Genomic DNA, 22,783 nt, shown 5'->3' with positions numbered 1-22,783 from the left:
CTCCCACTTCCGACTGCTCCTCCCCTTGCTGGCGTGCAAAGCAAGCACACATTGGAGAGAACGGAATCAAAAGTCACCATATTAATTTAATAATTAAAAGGTCACCATCCAAAAGAGGAAAAAACATCCCAATCTCCTGGTCAGGGATATTTTTAGCAGAACCACATGCATGACACAGTACACAAGGAGGGGAGTCCCTCTCTCTGAGCAGCTCACTCAGCCGGGTAGGACACCAGGGCAGCTAAGAGGGCAGCAGCTATAATATACATAATATATTATATATATTCATATATATAAAAATACCCTTCCTGTGCTATTTTTTGGGGACCTCTGTAGTTGTAGGTGTAGGCACCCTGATTGTGAGGCCCTCTCCAAAAAGAGACCAATTGCTTGAGAGGAACCGTGCTGGTATCAGAAATAGCACTGCTTTCTGTCCACATGGTCTGAATTTAAACGCTGATAAATGTCTCTTTCTCCCAACCTGGAAACCAGGCCATATGCACAAAATGAAAGCAGAAGGACGGACCTAAAACTGTATTTGGTTTCTCTCCCAGACGAAGTGGCTTATGCTTAGTGCAGACACATACAGACCTGGAAACATCATGGTGACACCTGCCTGGTCTAAAGCCTAACTCATCTGATAAAAGATACATCATACTGAGATCAAAAAATACAGGACGAGGACAATGACATGTGCTGCCTACACCATCTGAGTCCGTGCGCTGGCTGTCAGTGTCATTTCTGTCTTGTATTAGCTAGATAGTGCTTTCTGTATTCGTCCACACACTTCTTTGGGTCCCAAAGTCACCATCATCTCAGCAACGCTCGGTCCATGCTGAAAACACATAAGAAGTCATTGTACAAATGGAAACTTAACACTTTTCAGCACTTGTTTATGCATCATCGTGACGGAAATGACAGAGCTATTAGCTATCAGATTGCTGTTACCCCAAGGGTAGGGGTTTTATTAGCAATCTCAAAACAAGGGTTTGGGATTTTTCTCTCCTGAAGTGAAATGCTAAGAATGGTCAAACTGACCCAGAAAGATTGATGCCAGGGTGTAAGCCAGGATTAGGCTCTGATTTTGTAAACTTTTGTAAAATTTGTTTTTGAACTTTGTAAAAGCAAATTGCACATAAAATCCCAGTTTTGCCCAAAACCTACTACCTTGCCAACACTCCCTACAGCTGGTCCAGAGCTTTTTCTAACTTCAGATTTGGTACTAGCATATTCATGCTTTGACAACTTCTGCCTTTCTGAAACTTTCAACAGCTCTTTCTTCCAGAATTGCTGTATATCGGTACATTCACTCATAACAGAAACTGATGTCAGTTCTTGCAAGATGTCCAAATACCAGTACCTTGTAATCAGAGAGAAGATAGCTGTTCAGAAAGAAAAAAAAAAAAAAAAAAAGAAGGTCCCAGTCTCAGAATTTTTATTTTTTACCTGCTGCCCACTGAGAGCCAAGCGAAGAAGCTGCATCACGCTGCTATACTTAGTCTCCTTGGTTTGCTTCTGGAGGCTTCTCAGGTCTTTGTTCAACTCCTCCATGGTCAAAACAGCTGCCTGCCTTGTCATGAGCCTTTAGGAAAGAAGATGTCCTTACAGTCTAGGGACATACAAAACACAGGATCCTTTCCCAAAAATGACTAATGACTTCAATGACTGCCAGCAACCTCAGACTGGTTTTGCAAAAATCTTCTGGCAACAGCAGCGGTTCAAGGTAAACTTCCCTGCCCTTCACTCCTGCTCTGTGCCAGGGCACTCTCTCTGCTCACTGCAGCTTTGGTCACGTACACAGGTACCCTCCTATGCTGGCAGGTGGGACTGCTTTACCTCAATACTACTGCTGAAGACTCTGCTTTGCAAAACCATACCTTTAATCTACTTCCAACAGCAGAGTTTGTTCAGAAAGGCAAGCATCAAGTTTAAATCACAAAATTATGCCAAGGACATGGAAAACCACAGGAAAAGCAGTAATTGTGATTTCTTTTTTAATAATATGATTTTCAGAGATGCAGAAGCCATCGCTGATACTACTCAGCTGTAGGTAGCAGTACTATTATCCCTGCAGGATAGCGAGTATTGACATTTAAATTACCATCACTTGGATTCAGTCACCACTCAGCTGTGACAAGACTGAGGGCAACCAACTTTACAGACAGCTGGAAATAGTAGCTCAGATTGCAGATACTGCCACCTTAATTACTCCCAAAACTGGTTTTCAGGGCTCATTTTAGTCCAGATGTGAGATCTGAACTGGAAAGGCGATGGACATACCACCCCGCCTAGCTACAAGGCGTGAAGTAGCAGAGGGACATGGGGCAGCAGTGAAACATGTTGGCAAAACACCACAAAACTCTCTGGTACAGAAGGACTGTCTACCATCCCAGTGATGTTTCTGAGCAGACAGAACTGCAGACTGCTAGCTAGAAAGAAAGAAATGGAAGCAGGAAAAGCCCCCAGGGGTGAGCTTTTCAGAAGTGACAGTGATTCCGGCTGCACACAAACTGGGTCCAGAGACCCAGAAGTCTCATTACATAATCTGAATACATGTTGACCAAAACCACCTTGCACTTCTCCAGTTTGATGCTACAGCAGACGAAAAGCACAGGAGATCAGGTGGCACAAGAAAACCCTGCTAACACCATGGCTTCATTAGCTCCATGCTGGCACACAAACTCTGCTGTGCTTGGTGCCTTACAAAATCCAGACATGACAATTCTTGCTTGAGAGCATTGATGCGAGCTTTCCCACTGGCAAGCTGCCTTTCAATTAAAAACAGAATTTCTCATCAGTTATTAACTACAGCACATTCCAAAGTAGAGCAAATTAAATAAGAGCTATGAGTATGTCCAACATCAATAGAACAGCCAAGAGTGATGCTCTGGGGTGGGCAGGTGACTGTGTACAGAGCTGGGAAGAGACACTTACCCTAAGACTAGTCTTCCTATGTCATCTACTTCTGCAGAAATAGTTTGGAGCTGCTCTCGGGACACCGAGGGCCTAACCCATAAGTAAGAATAATCAGATGACACCAGGTTCTTCAGGAAGCTTATGTGACCCTGGAAAAAGGAAGCAAAGCTGTCAAGGCTGAGGGTTAAGCTGGTGGGGAGCAAACACATCCTGTCTGGACTTCACAAACAGTTAAAGAGGGTCCAAACATACCACCTTGTACTCCGTACTGCTCAGAGGAAATGTTAATTGATGACATTTAGGTGGCTGATTTTTTAACACCCATAACCACCTGGCGTGAGCAGGGACACAGAAGCAGCCCAAAGGGCCATGGCTGTACCCATGCTGCAGAGCCGCGTGCAGGCTGACTCAGAGTTAGCGTGGGGAAGTGGCTCACCACATTCATCTGCAGCCTTTCAACAGACAGTGGGAAGTCACATGAGTCACTGTCCCGCTGCCACAGCGAAGCCTTCACGCTGGAACAGTCGGATCTCTTCCTCCCCTTATAAAGAAGGCTTTATTCTTCACAAGGAATCCCCCAGATACTACAGCAGCATCCCAGGGGCAGGCTGGGAAACAGCTGGGCTCACCCTCCTCCTGGCACTGGGAAGAGCCACAATATCTTCTGTCCCCTTTACAGCCAGCACTCTGCCACTTACGTGAGACCAGGGCTCCTAATGCACAAACCCCAATAGTTTAACCAAGAGCTTCATCTACCTTTGCAAAGAGGTTGCTTTGATTTTGCTTCCAAAGCATGGAGCAGCAGCAAAGCAGAAGCACCTTATGCTGCCCAGTCAGCAAAAGCTAGAAGTGAGCCACCTCCTGGCACGAGGGGCCCTGGGTGCTGGACCTTCCCACCACAAGCCAGCCACATCCTAGGCTCTGGGAGGAGAAGTGCAGCTTGGAGGTTGGCACCTCTCACGTAGACAAAGCCACAGCTGACCTGATCCAGCACTACTGACAGTCCTGCTCTGAGCAGGAACCAGAGAGGTCTTCCAAGAAATGTCCTACAATCCTGTGATTTGCTTCCATGGCAGGGAGACATCCATCCTCCCTCTGCTGAGGGAGCTCTCTGCTGGCCTGGCAAAGTGTGGATGAGCTTATGACTGTGCAAAGACCACCAGGATAGTCACCATGCCCATTCCTACAGGTCAGCTAACTATATAATCGGATTTCGGCAGTCAGCATGTACACGACCACTTGAGCTGGCAGTGACAGCCATTTGCCATTTGCAGGCTATGGAGCTTCAGAGCTCAGATCAAAGCAGTGCCCAGGACTCAGCTGAATCTTCATCCAGGAATCCCACAAAACCTCAGTTCCCCAGAATGGTGACACAATGCTATCACTGCTCATACTTTTCTCAGCAGGAGGACTCGCTCCACGTACTCCTTTTCTATAACCTCTTGATCCACTTGTTGACCCCCATAAACATCCTCCACCAGCAACTGCAACTCTCTAATTAGCTTCTGTCGCAGCTCTTCATTCTCAATGTGATGGGTGAGGTGAATCCTGTAACAAAGAAAACTGCTTTTGGACTGCTTTGGGTTAGATTGGATTTCATCAGCCCAGTCTCACAATATTTAACAATTAAAACTAGAATTGTTAGAAAAGCAACATTAGACTCCAGGCAGGCATCCTATATCAAAGCCTTAAGCACTAATGCACCACAGTGAACAAAAGATGTGGTAACTCTCAGGAGCACAACATCCCCATAGCATACGAGTGTACTTGCAGAAGTACCTTCTGGAAGTGTTGTCTCTTTTTAGATGTTATTCTGAATCTAAACTTAGGGCTTCGCATCCTCCTAGCTACGCCTACCATCTGCCCAAGTTTTTACAGTGTGCCCAACACCAGTGTCCAAGCACAGGACCGGAGAGGAGGCAGGAACAGCGTAAGCAGAAACTCGTACTTTGCTGTAGCACAGCGAAAAAACTGCTGCGCTGGGACCGTGCTTGAAACAATAAACAAAATCTCCAGGCAAAGCCAAGTGCTAGGAATAAATTCTCACTGACGTACAGATTATTAAGTTTTAAAGTTACTACTGATATTTATACCTGTTGAATTCTGGGAGCTTTTCAAGATCCAGGAGGGCAGAATGGGTTGTAATTCTGTCTATTTCAAACTGTGAGATCAGCTCCTCCAAAGTCCTCCCCATCTGTTTCTCTGCAAAATAACCCAACAAGGGAATGATATGCACCCACTCTCCCGCAGAGAACTAGCATCACTGCTTTTCATTGCAAGCCTCAGGTGCAGGGCTGGGGCAGCAGCAGTACACCCAAGGAAGAAGTGGCGCAGGAGAGCCACTTTTCGCAGTGCTAACAGGGATGTACCCAGACAAACAGGAGGGAACTTGTAGCAGGCACGGAGGGAAAGCTGCCCTCTCCCTAAGAGCCAGCTCTGCTAACTACTGGCGAGGAACTGGAAACTGGGATGTTCTGCTTGGCTCTTCAGTGGAACACCCCTTGCATCAGTCAGCCAAAAAGAAGCAACACTCAGCCAGGAGGCTCCACTGCCCAAGAAAGGTTCCATTCCCAAGCAGAATTCCTGAAACACAAGTTAATTTGTGATCCCCACACAGCAAGAGCAACAGAAGGAGACATTGACTCAACTTCTCATGGTCTTTCAGGTTAAACGAGAAGTGTGACAGGTGTAATACATGACACTGCAATTATTAACCATAGAAAACACATTTTCCCAAGAGTTCACAGACAGTTTCTTCACCTTGAGATGAATGTTGTCCCAAGTGGGAACCCATTAAGCATCAGACTCAATTTAAATGGCTGCTGTCCTCGTTTCAGCTGGGATAGAGTTAATTATCTTCCTAGTAGCTGGTATAGTGCTATGTTTTGGGTTCAGTATGAGAAGAATGTTGATAACACACTGATGTTTTCAGTTGTTGCTGAGTAGTGTTTAGACTAAGTCAAGGATTTTTCAGCTTCTCATGCCCAGCCAGCAAGAAGGCTGGAGGGGCACAAGAAGTTGGGAGGGGACACAGCCGGGACAGATGACCCAAACGGGCCAAAGGGATATTCCATAGCATATGGCATCATGCCCACTATATAAACTGGGGGAGTGGGGCTGGGGGGGCGCTCACTGCTCGGGAACTAACTGGGCATCAGTCAGCAGGTGGTGAGCAATTGCATTGTGCATCACTTGTTTTGTATATTCCAATTCTTTTATTAGTGTTGTCATTTTATTATTGTTGTTATTATCATTATTATTTTCTTCCTTTCTGTTCTATTAAAATGTTCTTATCTCAACCCACGAGTTTTACTTTTTGTTTTTCCCAATTCTTTCCCCCATCCCACTGGGTTGGGGGGGAGTGAGTGAGCAGCTGCATGGTGCTTAGTTGCTGGCTGGGGTTAAACCATGACAACAGCTGCACAGAGGCAGAAAGATTCCCACCGTTCCAGCACACCACCCAGTCCTTCACAGGAGCTCTGCAGAAGCCCTGGTGGCATTTCAGCGACAGACTGGTCGTCTGACACCTGTCTCCTGACCCCTTCAAACACTGTCAAATTTCTTGGCTATTAAAAGAAACCTAACCCATTCCCCAAACTCAGCATCAGGAAATGTCCTAGCAAGTACCAAGCCTGTTCTCATTACCTGTGAATCCAGAGCCACAGTTGGTAATGATGTCCAGGAGGGCCTCTGGCAAGTAGCCATCCCGAGCAAAGCGCTCCAGAAAGATGTCCCCCTGCCTTTTTGACAGCTTGCCACCATCTTTGTTCAGAAGCAGTGGGAGGTGACCAAACTGAGGGGGATCCCAGCCAAAGGCTTTGTAGAGAAGGAGGTGCTTGGACGTTGAAGTCAGCCACTCAGTTCCGCGCAGAACGTGGCTGATGCCCATGTAATGGTCATCCACCACATTTGCCAGGTGGTAAGTGGGGAAGCCGTCCCCCTTGAGAATCACCGGGTCGCCTTCCACATCAGCCACTTCGTGCTTGTTCCAGCCGTAGACCAGGTCCCGAAAGGGTTCCACCCCCTTCTCCAGACGGAAGCGGACTACCCAGTCAAGGCCCTGTGACAGCTTCTCAGCCACTTCTGTGGGTGTCAGGTGCCGACACCGGTTGTCGTATCTTTGAGAAAGGAGAACGAAGGTCTCAGTTCAACACAGAAGCCATTCTTACATTCCCAAAACTCTAAACTGATCCCTGAATTTTAGCTGTAACCTGCCCACTACGTGTCCAGTCAAACGATCTCATCTCTGAAGCTCACTCCCCTAAGCCTCCAAGGGTTGCGCCAGCTTCTCTCTCTATGGGCGGTGAGACTACAATCCTATTGCCGCACACGTTGTCCTAAGTTTTTGCAAGTGTGCAGCACAGAGGGAGCCACCCAGGGGACAAGGAATCCCTACCGCGGGGTTTGCTGGCTCCGCAAAGCCTCCTTCTTCAGCAGTTCCAGGCGCTGAGGGGTACAAAAGCAGCGGTACGCCGTGCCTCTCTCCAAAAGCACATTACTGGCTCTCCTGTAAAGGTCGAGTCTGTGTGACTGCTGGTAGGGTCCAAAGGAACCACCGCGGCGAGGACTCTCATCAGGGGGAATACCTGAAATACCAGCATGACAGCACATAAAAAGCCCGTAAAAAGGCAGAGCAAAACCTACGATGAGAGCACACTGAATGAAGATGAAATAGCAAGGTTCTAGGGAGCATCCAAAGATGGTTTCTGCTCCAGGGCAGCCAACTAATGGCATCTGTCTAGCGCAGGAGTCAGATTCCCCTGGACTCAGAAGATAAACAGCAGCCAACATCTTCAGAATTTAGAGTACTGCGTGTGAAGCAACAAGCAGAAACAAACACCAAAACCTAGTAAATAGTTGATGTCCTGGTTTCAGCTGGGATAGAGTTAATTATCTTCCTAGTAGCTGGTATAGTGCTATGTTTTGGGTTCAGTATGAGAAGAATGTTGATAACACACTGATGTTTTCAGTTGTTGCTGAGTAGTGTTTAGACTAAGTCAAGGATTTTTCAGCTTCTCATGCCTAGCCAGCAAGAAGGCTGGAGGGGCACAAGTTGGGAGGGGACACAGCCGGGACAGATGACCCAAACGGGCCAAAGGGATATTCCATAGCATATGGCATCATGCCCACTATATAAACTGGGGGGAGTGGGGCTGGGGGGGCGCTCACTGCTCGGGAACTAACTGGGCATCAGTCAGCAGGTGGTGAGCAATTGCATTGTGCATCACTTGTTTTGTATATTCCAGTTCTTTTATTAGTGTTGTCATTTTATTATTGTTGTTATTATCGTTATTATTTTCTTCCTTTCTGTTCTATTAAACTGTTCTTATCTCAGCCCATGAGTTTTACCTTTCTTTTCCCCTATTCTCTCTCCCATCCCACTGCGGGGGTGTAAGTTAGTGAGCGGCTGCGTGGTGCTTAGTTACCGGCTGGGGTTAAACCACGTCAGTTGAGCAGCTCTGATACACTACCTAGAGCAAAATGCAGTCAGGCGTACACATACAAAGTAGCATCCACCCTTTTTATAGTAAAGGACACTCATACCACAGAAATACAGTTGAGATCTTTGCCAATTATTTTACCTATTCCAAATTTATTACTCAACAGCAAAGTCCTAGACCATTCAAGCTTACCTACCCATTAACAGCAGCATCTGTGGGATCTGGCTCTAAGTTTATCACAATTCTGTATTCTAAAATCACTCTCACTTCCAGTTCTTAAGCTCAGAAGGATGCAGAGGATTCAAAATGAAACCCGACACCTCCGATCCCCTTTAGCAAATACTCTTTATACAAACAATCTATAAATTTACGGTGTGGTCTGTGAGCTCCAACTTCTGACTTTTCCATCGCGTCTCTTGTGCACAGCCTTTGTTACAACTGCACATTGGGCATCTTCCATAGATTTGGATCTTTCTGTGTGTCAGACAACACAGCCAAAAGAAACCAAGCCTAACTAGTTATTTCTGCTATGAAACATACTTCCAGTAGGACTTCCCTGATGCCCAGCTGTAGAAATAACTACATTTCAGCTAATTCATCACCTGAAACACTGCACAGCTCGCTATCAGGCAAAATACTCTCAATTTGGATACCGTTAGTCCCTAAAAAGGAGAGAATCTTTCAGTAAGTAAAGAATGAAAGGTGTCTGTAAATACCTGCCCAATCCAGCATATCTTCTATCCCTTCTGCAGCTCCAGGCACCACTCGATTTTGATCTGTATCCTCCACTCTCAAAATAAAGGTCCCCTGGTGCTTTTTGGCAAAAAGGTAATTGTACAAAGCAGTCCGAAGGCCACCCAAATGCAGAAAACCTGTTACCACGGGGAAATCAGAGGAGATGGCAGGAATTAAGGCCCAATAAAGAGATTTTTAAACAAGAGCTGGAAGGTCAATGCCACCTGAAACAGAAAATGGTATCAAACCCTAACGGGGGGGGGGGGGGGGGGGGGCAGGCAGGCATGCTGCACAGAGACACTCTGGGGGCCCTTGCTGTGGAACCCAGTTACTGGTGACGGCCTTCCAAGAACGGATTCCCTGAAGTCACCTGGAAATCACTGGCACACGCTCGGAAGGAAACACCGCTACCGGGGCCTTTACCCGAGCCCGCCCCCCCCCCGCCTTCCCGCGCCCGTTTCGGGCTCTCTTTTATTTCCACAGCGACGGGGCGAACCCCACAGAGCCAGCAGGTACCGCGGAGCGCCCGGCCCTGCCCCCCAGCACACGCTCCTCAAGTGTCTGAATTCACATTTTCCAACCCAAAGCGCCGCCCCCACCCCGGGGGTGGGGCGGGGGGGCGAGGGGCGGGCCTGGCGAGGGGCCGGGGGTTACCTGTGGGGCTGGGCCCGAACCGCACCCGCGGCCGCGGCCCCGGCCCCGGCCCCGGGCCCCGCTCCGGCCCCGCCGCACCCCTCAGCGCCCGCAGCGCTCGCGCCATCCCTCCGCACCGCCCACGTGGCCGCGGGCGCTGCTTCCGCCCGGGAGCGCCCGGCCAATCCCCTGGCCCGCAGCGGCCCGAGGGGAGGGGCGGGGCGGGGCGCCCCGTAAAGGCGCCACCACCCTCCTCCTACTGTCCTGAGGGCGCCGGCAGCGGCGGGTGAGGGACGGGGCAGGGCCGCCGCCGCCGCGGCCCCCGGGGGCGGCTGGGCGGAGAGACGGGACGCCCCCGCCCGCCCCTGCCCGCGTCCCCGGGGGGCGCGGCCGTGGGCCCGGGGGCGCGGCCGGCGGGTCGCGCACCGCCCACCGGGGCGGGCTACGGGAGCCGGCGCGGCCCAGCAGCAGGCGGCGGCAGGCGTTTCCCGGCGTGCCCCGCGGCAGATTGTACACAATCATCATGGCCGCCGCCGCCTCCGCTGCTGCCGATGGTAGGAGCCGGCGGTCCCGGCGGCGAGGCGAGGCGAGGCGAGGCGAGGCGGCGGGGCAGGGCAGGGCAGGGCGGAGCGAGGCGAGGGGAGGCGCCGGTGCGGGGAGCGGGGAGCCGGCCGCGGGCAGTCTGCGGGCAGTCTGCGGGCGGCGCGGCGCCGGGCGGCGCTCCGGGGCTGGAGAGCCGGGCCGGGCAGGGCCGGGGCGGGCCGGGGCAGGTTCCCCTGCTGGCCGGGCTCTTACTGTCCGCTCGCCTCCAGGTGCCGAGGAGCCGGGCATGGAGGCGGAGGCGCAGGAGCTGCCGCTGGGCTGCGGCGGAGAGGCCGGCTCGCCGGTGGCGGGGAGGTCTCCGGAGGGCGAGGAGCACCGGGATCCCCCGCAGGCGTCGGTCAGCAACGGCGGCGACGCGGAGAGCGGGAAGGAGCTGGTGGAGCTGAAGGTTATCTGGAACAAGAACAAGTACGACGTGAAGTTTTGCCTGGACAGCACGGGGGCCGAGCTGAAGCAGAAGATCCACTCGCTCACAGGTCTGTCGGGGCCGCCGCCGCCTCCCCCGCCTCAGCCCGTGCCTCCTCTCGCCGCTGTCGGGCGGTCTGGTAATCGTTATTCTTGCCTCTTAGGCCTTCCACCTGCTATGCAGAAAGTTATGTTCAAGGGACTGCTACCGGAGGAGAAAACGTTGCGGGAAATCAAAGTAACAAACGGAGCGAAAATAATGGTTGTTGGCTCTACTATCAATGATGTTTTAGCAGTAAATACACCCAAAGAAGCTGCTCAGCAGGAGGTCAAAGCTGAAGAAAATAAAAAGGAGCCGCTTTGCAGGCAAAAGGTTATTGATGTTTTGATAATTTCTGGTGTGGGGGAGCTGTAGGATTTACACGGTTCTTGTGTAGTGCTCTGCAGTCACTTTTGGGTCCTCTTCCTCCTCAAAGCAGGCTGGGGTTTCTTTTCTCACAGCTAAGCGATAGAAGAAGGGCTCTGTGCAGAGGAGTTCTAGCAGCAGAAAAACGTTTAGCCTAGCGGAGGCTGGGGCTTTGCAAGACGCCGCTTGTGCTGGTGCTAGGTATGGCCTAGCATTTCAGACAAGAAATGGTAAATAATAGAAATATTTTGTGGTTGTTAGCTGAAACGCAGTCTAAATTAATTATATCTAAAAACTAACTAATTTTTGTTGGCATAAAAGAATTTGATCTCCAAAAACTGCCTTTAAAACAAACACCAAGAGAGCAGTTCCTTCAGCTGTCCCAGCGTAGAAGGGAACATGGATGTTGAATACTCCTCTCACATCTTGAAGTGCTGCCTCTGAACAGGGAGTGAAGTACAGTGCAGTGAGGCTTGGTTTGGTGGCGGTGCTGCAGTGTTGTGGGGCAGATAAAGGATTTTCAGCTCAAGGTATTACCAGCCCCGTACCTTCCTCAAAATAAATTTGATTAAAAATTAAATAGTGCATCATTGAACTGCAACCTTTATGAAACATGCTTTTGTTTTTCTATAATTTATCATAGTTCACGTTCACTGTAAGTTCCATCATTGTTTAAAGGTACTCAGCGACTTACAAGCTGTGAGCATGGTTTTCTTAGTTACTACTGCTCTAATATCTTCTAGTTTGTTGCTGTGTTGCGGTATGTTGCACTGTCAGATGTGGAGGGTTTTCTGCCATTCACTGGATATAACACTTGACTGTTAAAACTGTCTTGCCAAATGCCAACTATGTGATTCAGCATGTACGATATTAAAGTGGGACTTGGGACTTTTTATGGATATATATTTATCTATATTCTAGAAGGGATGTTACCCTTTGCATTATATTGGGGTTTTATTCATTTATATAATTTCTTTAAACTGTCATAGAAAGTGCTCGGTTAACTTTGAAAATTAACCGTTTCCTGTGTGATAAATGACTGTGAATAGTCCTTAACTGTCTCTTAGTGCTATCGGGATATCAAGGGTGCAGCTGGAAGTAAATTTAAAAGCTCTGTTGTGTTTCTGTAAATTCTAACTTCTGGTTTTATATTGTAGCAACACAGAAAAGTATTGGATAAAGGAAAACCTGATGATGTGATGCCTTCTGTTAAAGGTGTTCAGGTAAGTAAATAAGAATCTGAGACATTGTCATAATCGGAAGAGAGGGGCTTTTTTGTGGTTTGAGACCTTTCTTTGCTGCCTCAGTTGTTCTTTGCCATCTTAGCAGAAAACTGGAAAGATGGATCATCCGTATGCTTAAAAAGTTAAGAGGATATAGCTTTTCCTGTTAAAGTCCTTCACTGTGACTTACTATGTTGCCTCTTTGTAGGAGCGCCTGCCAACAGTGCCATTATCTGGCATGTACAACAAGTCAGGGGGGAAAGTAAGATTGACCTTTAAACTTGAGCAAGACCAGCTGTGGATTGGTACAAAAGGTGAGCAACTCTAAAACTTTGAGGTGAATAATTGATATTTGGGCTGTAAGGGAATTGTGTGACCTAGAAATAGCTTCCGGTCTGACTCAATTGTGTTTAGGTTGGTACATGTTTAATGTTGGTATTGTAAAACTTCAAAACTAAATTTTGCTTCCTCTTCTCAAATGCCATTCTTCCAGATCATTGAATATTACTTGATATTTTACTTCTGTTCTTGAGTTTAACCCCAGCCAGCAACTAAGCAACACGCAGCCGCTCGCTCACTCCTCCACCCAGTGGGATGGAGGAGAAAATCGGGAAAAGTAGTGAAACTCGTGGGTTGAGATAAGAACGGTTTAATGGAACAGAAAACAAGAAACTAATAATGATAACACTAGTAAAATTACAGCAGTAATGATAAAAGGATTGGAATATACAAATGATGCACAGTGCAATTGCTCACCAACCGCCAATCGACACCCCGTTAGTCCCTGAGTGGCGATTTCCCTGCCACCACTCCCCCCAGTTTATATACTAGATGTGATATCACATGGTGTGGAATACCCCATTGGCCAGTTTGGGTCAGCTGCCCTGGCTGTGTCCTGTGCCAACTTCTTGTGCCCTTCCAGCTTTCTCACTGGCTGGGCATGAGAAGCTGAAAAATCCTTGACTTTAGACTAAACATTACTTAGCGACAACTGAAAACGTCAGTGTTATCAACATTCTTCTTATATTGAACTCAAAACATAGCACTGTACCAGCTATTAGGAAGACAATTAACTCTATCCCAGCTGAAACCAGGACACTTGAGTTCAGTGGTGTCAGTAGACTAATGTTCCAGTGTGCTATTCATAGTTCCAAATGTAAATTACAATATTTGACATTTCTAGCATATCTCGAAAGCACTTAATAAACATTGGTTTGATGCCAGCATCATATTGAGACTCAATGATTTGGCTCAGACTCGGAAGGGAATCTTAGGACCAGCATTAAAACTAGCAGTGCTGGCATCTCTGTCATTATCTGTCCTTCCAACCAAATTTAGGTGGGTGTCTTGTTTCAGTGATGTACAGCTGCAGAAACTATGGCATGTGTTGCTGTGCAGGGGAATCAGTTTACCATCTTGAGTGGTGCCAGGAGGAGCTGAAAGTGCTGTGGTGATAACGTGCATTGCTGAGGACATCTCAGATAACCCTCTGCCTCCAAAGGAAGCTGTGCTCCTTTAGTTTGACCAGGATGGGGCAATATTATAGTGATGAGCAAGAGGAATAGAAGTGCTTGCTCACTGTCCCAGTAAAGTAACCTAATTGGATGGTAATATTAGCTTTGGAAGGCACCTCCAGCTGCTACATTATTTCCAAAGTAAGCAGAAATCTCAGAAGTTTTTGACCTTTCCCCTATAGGACAGACTTGACTATGAAGTTTTATTTGGCTTTAAAACCTCCCTTGGTACCAGTTGCAGTGATTTTTCTCCTGGGCTAAGTGATGGAGCGAGACATTGGGATTTTTTTTCATCTATAGGTTGGGCAGGCAGAACTTTTTGTTACTGATAATGTGTTGTAAATACTTGCTTAGTATTTAGGTAATTAATCTTCTTCCTTCACCTTCTAGATGAGTTCCAAGTTTAGTATTTCTGAAGTGGTGTTCTTAGTGTTTCTTAAGCTGTGACACTTGATTCTTCTTGTAGTCATCGTGTCTTTCATGTAACCTGTTTCCCTACTTCCCAAAATTAGCAGCAGCTTGCTTCCTCTAGGGAATGGTTGTAATTGCTTGCTGTTGTTGGGAAAAACTCCTTCGTGCTCTGAGAAGTTCATGGTAGATGCCAGCACGTAAGGGCCAGAATAAAACCAACTGGGTGTTAACACAGTTTTTCACTTGCTAGTCCTGGAAAGTTGGAACTGATTCTTCCCTCACACAGCCTTCCTGTGCTTCATAGATCACTTTTGATCACTGTGTTTTTGTAGTCTAAGGTTTGGTATAGGTAGATGTTGCTCAGTTGCTCTGTGTTATTTTCATGGAGGCACTGATAATACGGATTTGTCTGTTGCTGAGATAATGTGAAGAGTAATTGATTTGTGGGATGCTAAATGAGTGCAAAGTAAGATTTTACTCAATGAATGAATGTTGCGAGTCTGGGGTATTTCGGAGTCAGCTTCGTTACAGCACTGAGGTAGAGATTATTTGACTTTACATCACTAAGTTTATCTCCCTGTGCGCCTTTTTTAGGTAGGTGGTTTTTTTTTTTTTTTTTGGATCACACAAATTAGTTAGATATATCTAAGGAACTCATAGTTCAGTTTCTCCTTTGTAGAGTGTTTATGGCTTCCTCTGTCTGATATCCAAGAAGATAATTTTAGGCTGCCACTGAAACCTGGAACTGAAAGGAAGGATCTTGGAGTTAAGTCTTCAGAAAAAAGTGAGGACAGAACCGAGACAGATAAAGTCTGCCATGAACTATATACTTTGTCATTCTTGTTGGTTGCCTCTGGCTGGCTGACATTACTCTTGTGTAATTGTAGTCACCTTTTTTTTTTTTTCCCCAGTTTCTCTTTCTGTTTCTTTCCCTATTTACTCATTAATATTTCCTTCCCTGTGCTTTTATAATAACAGTTGAATACTGCCTCAGGGTAAAACCAGGACTAGGCTTTCAAAGAGTTAGTTAGCCTATCTTCATTCAGCTTTTTCAGCCTTGTCATTTCTGTAGAGCTTAGTATAATCCGTGGTAGTCAGTCCTGAATATTCTTACACCTGGACCAGCTTTCACTATGGCAAGTAATCCTGCTGGTCTGACATTAAATAAAGCCGGGTTTTCCCATCACTCAATTCAGGCCTGAATCAGGTACACTGAAGTACTTAATGTGATGCAGAGACATAAAATGCGAGGAACTGTGTGATACAGTTTTGGACTCCTTTAAATTATTAGCGTGCCAGCTGTGGGGTATGTGGTAATGTGGAAGACTGGCTTCTCAGCAGCAGGTATCCAAAGTTCACCCAAAGAGGAGACTGCTGACATGAGGAGCTTTTTTGGAAGTAATGGAGGTGGTATTTGAAATTAATATGAATTACTACTTCCTCATATATCACAAATAATACTTTGATCAATTTTAATGTAGAGAGAACAGAAAAGTTACCCATGGGGTCCATTAAAAATGTGGTGAGTGAACCTATTGAAGGACATGAGGATTATCACATGATGGTAAGTAATGTCTCTATTTTAATAATATCCAGTCTAATTACTTCATGCAAATACACAGAAGTAAGGCTTTTAAAATGAAGCAAGCTGGAGATGGATAGTAATACCAGCCTCATGTGTTGTGGAAGGTGGGAATGTGGATATTCTGTAAATATTTTGGGTGGCATATTGAGTATCTGCCACTTTGTGGAAATCTGGGCTGGTTTCACACAAACGTTAAGTACTTAATCATTATTTCATATCTTCTGTCTTGTAACAATGTTAAAACAATAAAAATACTCCATATAGCTCATGATTTCTTAATGTTAGTGATATTTTCCTATATCTAGGTTGATTTCTGGTTTCTGTTGTATTTTATAGACAACAGGCCTTGCTGGAGGTCAAAAAAAAAAAAAGTGATTTGATGCTGTAATATTTTTTCCCATATGTAATTTTCTGAAAAACTGGTATTGGGTCTAGAAAGGTAACACATTGAAGAAGAGAGCTCTACTAATTCTACTGAATTTTTGGCTGTTTCTTTTAATCTATGGGTTTTTTTGAGGTCTGCTTTCCAAAGTACAGTAACTAACTTTTAATGTTGAAGTAAGCTCCTTAGGTAAGTCTGTTTCCTTCTTTAGGGGAAGAAAGGGGAAATGTTATACCTTAAAATTATTGTCTGCAGGAGGGCGCTGATCTAGTCTTTGTCCAAATACTTGATTTTTGATCACCCATGTAAGAAAATGTCCTCTTCGGAATATGCTACAATAAACTTTTATCCTAAAGCAAGGATAGAGGTTATTGGCATGCCATGGTGCTCCTTTTCCTACATATACTGACATAAATTGAGAATAGGACATTATGTCTAAATATAAAATACTGTGAAATTTTACAACTATGAAAACATGGTCATTGTTTTCCTTAGTTCCTGTTTGGCTTCTCAACTCTGTCCATTCTGGTCATTTCTTTAGAGACTTTGAGTTATGTTTCAGATTCTGTCTTCCGGAGTAATTTCTCATGTTCTTGAAACTGGCCAAGAGTTTTTGTTGCTGCTATGATATCGTAAAAGGAAAGACCTCATCATTTTAATGGGTACTTTGCAGTTCTTGTTTCTTTGAGGAATGCTTACCAAATAACTGTAGTGTGCACCAGGTGTTTGAAGGAGGCAGTAGATATAACAGACTTGTCTGATTTTGTAGTGCGTAAGCTGTATCTGTCCACTGGTATAAGCTGTTCTGTTTCCCATTTGTAAATGTTGTCATTTTTAACTTTGCAGGCATTTCAGCTGGGCCCAACAGAAGCATCTTACTACTGGGTCTATTGGGTACCAACTCAATATGTTGATGCAATCAAAGACACGGTGCTGGGAAAGTGGCAGTATTTTTGAAAGCACGCTCACCTCTGGCACAGGAAAATGACACAAAACTAAGGACACTGCTGGGAGAGGCCTCCAACATCCCTGGATGTGATAGTCCTGGAACTTATTAATAAAATATGATAAACGAGGCATTGATGGAAGCCAGAGGTGATGTTCTTTCACCATTAGTTTACTTTTAACTTAAAAATTTCACCATCCCTTTTCTGCAGTCAGCTTCAACCATATTTAAAGCAAATACAATGGAAATCAATAAATCTTAATTTGCAAAATATTGTGTGTAATACACTTAAATCTGCTGAGAGTTGATCTTCCAATTTAGTTTAAAAAATATTACAATGTATTATTGAGGCTTTTTTACATGGTTTGAACAAAAACAAATATTTTCATAATCTTTCAGTTACAAGCGTTAGACTTAATTTAGTTACTTGGTTGTGACTGAGAATTTCAGAAACAGTTTTTAAAAATAAACTTTAAACAGTATGCAAAATCGATGTTTAGTAAGCCATATTCTGCTGGCCTTTTTATTTCAGGTTTGACTCTTTGATAGCAAAACTTTTTTTTTTAACCCAAAGATGCCCTGCTTTTTTTTTTTTTTTTTTTCCCCTCTCACCTTTTTTTTTCAGTACTAGAAGCTCTGGGTTGGTACTCTGTGTAGCAAGTTTGGAGCAAATGAATACCACTGTGGATGTTTTGTAATAGCAACTGACCCAGGGCTGTATACTGTCCCCTTTCATGCCACGTTAGTTGTTCCCCTCCCACCTGCATACCTCTCTGCTCCTGTTCTGCCTCCTGCCCCAGGGGTGCTACATTTTAGGAGCATTTTCTTGATCATGCATGTTGCAGTCCAGAATCATTTTGCAGCTGTTGCGATGACACTTACCTGTTTGACTGAAAAAAGCTCTAGAGTGCGCTGCATAATGCTGTCAGGCATGAGTGGGGTGAAGGAGTGACACAGATCTCGCAAAGGGAGTGAACCAAAGAGACCTTCCTGCCTTGTTTGGGGGTTGGGGGAGAGAAGAAGAGAGAAGCTTGGATGCTGTTTTGGATCCTAAATAACTGCAGTAGTCTTTTGTGACCTGGATTTGAAAATTTATAGTGATCTTATTCAATGAATCTTACCAAATTTAGAATATCTATCCAGCAACTGATCTTTTGAAATTTGAATCGCCTTTCAGCTTTTCTCTTGCTCAAGTTTACAGGCAGTTCTTGCATCTCGTCCTGTCTGAAATAATGCTCCTCGCCTTTGGTTTGTGACGTTCTGTGTGTCATCTCAGCAATTCACGTGCCATTTATCTCAGGTTTTCTGAATGGACCTTTCAGTCCTGAAAAGGTGCACAACCTTAACAGATTGTATTGTGCAGTCAGACTGAATCAGTCTTGCTCTGTGTTAAACCTGCATCTAACAGATCGCTGTTCTTTTTTTAACACTGTAGGCTTGATATTGCTCAATGCAAGTAGCTCAACATTTTGTGAAACTCCTGGAGAAGCAGTCTTTTAGGAATAGCTGATCTTAATATACTCCATGTCCATTTTTCACTCTCCTTGAAACAGCCCAGTTGAAACTCAGCAGGTGCAAATTCCTAAACGAGTATTTATTTTATTTTTATTTTATTTTATTTGAGAGACTGGGAAAAGCGTTCACTTTATGGTATGTGTTAAGATTACGTATTTACCTGTAGACTCTTGATAGCAGCATAAGCAGCTTTTGGTTTGTATTTTCATTTAGAACATTCATGCAATATGGATTTTAAAGGTGTTTCATATCTTACATATAAACTAGTGATGTGCTTGTTACTCTTGTAGCTTGAGATATTTCCTTTCTGTATACAAGCCACCAGCAGTGTGTCTTGACATAAATGCATTGAGACAGGAGCTCTTCCTGCGGCAGTGCTGTTGTCAGCTCCCTGGAACAGCCCCCTTCCGACACTCGGAGCAAGCAAGTACGGGTAGTGGAGTTGGCATGAGTTATTTGGAGATAACATTACAAATTAAATGCAGCTATCACACTTCTTATTTTCTAATTGCCAGTCCTGGTGTTAAGGCTTAAATTTAAAATTCAGTACCTGGTGGAAGGTGTACACACTACAGTATAAAGAAAATTGGTGACATTAGCTTTTTCTGTCACTTGGGGTTACCTTTGTGCTCGTTATCTTGTTGGTTCTGTGATTATCAGCTCCCTCTTGCTACTTGACTTGCTTGGACCTGTCTGTGCATTCGTTTGTATTCCATTTTCCTTTCCTACTCTTCTGTTTGCTTGCTTCTTGAGAGGGCATGTATCTTAGTTCCAGCTCCTCCCCAGAGTTCCTGCGGCTTCTGTGCTCGATGCAGTGACCTGGGTGAGTACATTCTGCTGCTAGCGCTGAGGGAGGGCAGATACCTGATCTGCTGCTGCCGAGGCAAGAAGGGCACCTTGGGCATGGGGTACAGGGCCGTATTTAACATTCCTGTCTGCTCCTTTCCCAAGGGCACGATTACTCTGCATCCTGTGCCAGGTACAATCAATCATCTCAAAAGAAACTGAATATAAAAACTCTTGGTTACAAAGCAGTTTTAAAGATGGAGAAGAAAATACTGTAAACTAAGAAAATGTGATTCTATTTAGGTGCTTCTTTTCAAGTTGGATTTGATTTGAAAAAGGAAATTGTTTTACTTTTTTGTTCTGTGTGCAAAGTTTGAATTAAAATACAGGAAAGTGGTACTTATGTAAAATGCTTTAATTGGTGTTTGTTGGCTCAATATAGTAGGTTTCTTGGGGATCTGTTGCTAGGTTCAATTGGAATATTAATTTCAACACTGCTGTTAAGGTCCTTCCTCTTTCAGAATGATGTGGAGCTTTTTCTTCTGGTATATACTGTTTTTTCCAAGGCAATTACTGACATTAACTAATGATCATTAACATCTAAAAGAACACCATCTCTTTAGTTGGATAGTGTCACAGCTTGCCTAACTGGGGAGCCATTTGCTAGCCTCTCTCTTGACTTTGGATTTTACTCTGTGATATCTGTCATCATTGCCCAGGCAGATTCAGTGTAACAAATGCTCCTGTGGAGGAATTTGGCAATTAGTCCTCAGTAAGACACAAGCATTGTGAGTAAAGTGCAAATATAATCAGTATTTTGTGTTGGCTCATAAAGATTGTTTTGAGATCCAACCTGTAATCTTCTGTAGGAAGTTTATGGTAATATCTGGTGATTCTTGCGCAAAAGTTTATTTCAGTTAAATTGCAATTTAACAATGTCTGTTCAATGGAGATTGGTTCCCTTTTCTCTATATGTGTAATTCCCTATGAGCTTTTTGGGGTGCGATTCCTTATGAAGTTGTATTGAGTGCTTTGAAGGGTTTACTAATTGGGGATTAAAGCATCAGTAATGCAAACGTGGGTTTCCACAGAGCAAAGCCGGTGTTTCCTATGCTGCGCTGGCAGCTGCTCCCAGCGCCCAGGCAGCATGCATCTCCTCGCTGCCATCCTACTAGGGAGTAGTCCTGCTGCAGCCCCCGAGCTCTCCATACGCTGTTTGATGGCACTGCGTCTTGCAGCTCACCTGCGTGCCGTCCCTTTCCCTTCTCCATGCCCAGTGCTGTGGGTTTCTTCTCTCCTTGTCCTGAGTTTAGTATTCCTTCCTTTTCTGTGCATCCCAAGCGTACAGTTCCTGGATTAGTATTGCATTAGGAATCCAAAAGTACATCACTAAACTTTGTTTGGGTTTGAATGGAGACAGTATCTTGCATGAAAATCTTATATTACTTGCAAGTTTTTCATATCAAATTTAAGATTGAAGTAAATCATCAATTTCCATTAATGACACTGTTTGATGAGAAATGTGTAACTAAAATAAGGATGTTATGATGGAAGAGAAAAAGTGATCTGAATTCAAAGAAATAGGTAAGAAGCTGTTAACACGCAATACGTTATAACTGGTAGCACGCACACAACCTGCTAGATTTTATACTTGATGCAGTTAGTATCTGTTGCTTCTTCATACTTTAAGGGCCAAAGAGAAACAATTCACTTGCAGTGACACAGTTGAGGTGCCATACTGTGGTGGTCTGTTCCGTGCTCTCCCCTTCCTGGTCGCGGTGTTCCTGTACAACCACTGGTGACGCAGCTGTGCGGGCACAGGCGCAGCACGTGCTCCCTGCACGGGTTGCTCTCTGTGCCAACCCAGTGGAGCAAGGTTTGTTTCCAAACTTTCCTTCTTCTGTTTACTTTTTCTTCCTCTGTAACTTGTTTTTTCCAATGGAACTGTTTTAAGTTTTGTACTCCAGCCTTTCGCCACCTGTTAGGATTAGGTCATTAGCATCTTGTTTTGTTAATTAATGTCCTCGTCATTGGGGGGGGGACACACCAGGAGAGCTGTAGCAAGTCTTGTGTGAAACATATGGCCGTCTTACCTTATAGCCAAGGATTCGCTTTCTGCGGCTCATGGAAGTTCACTATGTCTTATCCATATTCTGAGCAATTCATTCTTTGGTTTTATATTAAAAAAAAAAAAGTCTTAGATATTTGTGTCCACTGCAGATTTATTTTAAATGGAATATGTAAGTACCATGTATTATGGTATTTTTAAATAATCTATTGCCTCTTTCAGGGGAGGGGGAGATGACAAATATTTAGTCTTAGATTTGCACTGCTGGATTTTTTAAGTGTAACCTTGACTGGTTATCCTATTGTTTTATTCTGTAAGATTAGTCTTATGAATTAAAGTTTGATAATTAAGTATTTCTGTGTTTGAGTGTTTCAACATTCTGTACGTACTAAGCTACTTCCTACTGCCTGAACGACTGTTGGCAAACAGTTTGTTGGCAAACGGTTTGTAGTTAGTTTCTTTGTAGAAAGATGGATGCAGGCAGAAATCCATGGGAACCTGTGCTCGTTGCCACCTCTGACACCATCAGCGCCTTTTTCCCAGGGTGGGGATTTGGGAGTACTGCTGCCATATCCCGCTTCGTACAAAAAGGCTGTGAATTACAGGACAATTCTTCTCTAGCTCCCTGTCCAAAACCAGGGCTTAATTTTGTTTGTACTGGGTTTGCGTGGCAAGGTTTTGGTACTGGGGGGGCTACAGGGGTGGCTCCTGTGAGAAGCTGCTAGAAGCTTCCCCTATGTCTGACAGAGCCAGGGCCGGGTGGCCAAGCCCATCAGCAATGGTGGTAGTGCCTCTGGGATAATGTTTTTAAGAAGGGGAAAAAAGTTGCTGCGGCACAGAAACTGCAGCTGGAGAGAGGAGTGAGAACATGTAAGAGAAACAACTCTGCAGACCCCCATGTCAGTGAAGAAGGAGGGGGAGGCAGTGCTCCAGGCGCCAGAGCAGAGATTCCCCTGCAGCCTGTGGGGAAGACCACGGTGAGGCAGGCTGTCCCCTTGCAGCCCAGGGAGGACCCCACGCCGGAGCAGGTGGATTCCCAAAGGAGGCTGTGACCCCATGGGAAGCCTGCACTGGAGCAGGTTCCTGGCAGGACCTGCAGGTCTGTGGAGAGAGGAGCCCACACTGGAGCAGGTTTGCTGGCAGGACTTGTGACCCCACGGGGGACCCACGCTGGAGCAGTCTGTGCCTGAAGGACTGCAGCCTGTGGAAGGGAC

General features: G+C 45.4%; 2 protein-coding genes across 2 annotated transcripts; one reads left to right on the top strand and one right to left on the bottom strand.

Moving 5' to 3' along the window:
• Positions 1-66: 66 nt before the first annotated feature.
• On the bottom strand, positions 67-9,997 carry EARS2 (glutamyl-tRNA synthetase 2, mitochondrial). Its single transcript, XM_069810598.1, has 9 exons — positions 9,747-9,997; positions 9,074-9,229; positions 7,313-7,502; positions 6,562-7,034; positions 5,010-5,118; positions 4,311-4,464; positions 2,935-3,065; positions 1,447-1,582; positions 67-835 (listed from the first exon to the last, which is right to left on the bottom strand). The coding sequence occupies exons 1-9, from the start codon at positions 9,850-9,852 to the stop codon at positions 752-754; spliced, it is 1,539 nt and encodes a 512-aa protein (XP_069666699.1). The 5' UTR covers positions 9,853-9,997; the 3' UTR covers positions 67-751.
• A 129-nt stretch (positions 9,998-10,126) lies between these two features.
• On the top strand, positions 10,127-21,922 carry UBFD1 (ubiquitin family domain containing 1). Its single transcript, XM_069810599.1, has 7 exons — positions 10,127-10,279; positions 10,538-10,804; positions 10,898-11,106; positions 12,297-12,362; positions 12,571-12,676; positions 15,769-15,851; positions 17,101-21,922. The coding sequence occupies exons 1-7, from the start codon at positions 10,249-10,251 to the stop codon at positions 17,209-17,211; spliced, it is 873 nt and encodes a 290-aa protein (XP_069666700.1). The 5' UTR covers positions 10,127-10,248; the 3' UTR covers positions 17,212-21,922.
• Positions 21,923-22,783: the final 861 nt, after the last annotated feature.

This window comes from Haliaeetus albicilla, chromosome 22 (assembly GCF_947461875.1).
Source record: "Haliaeetus albicilla chromosome 22, bHalAlb1.1, whole genome shotgun sequence".
Taxonomy (NCBI): domain Eukaryota; kingdom Metazoa; phylum Chordata; class Aves; order Accipitriformes; family Accipitridae; genus Haliaeetus; species Haliaeetus albicilla.
The sequence above is the reverse complement of the archived record's forward strand: the minus strand, read 5'-3'. Positions and strand labels throughout refer to the sequence as shown.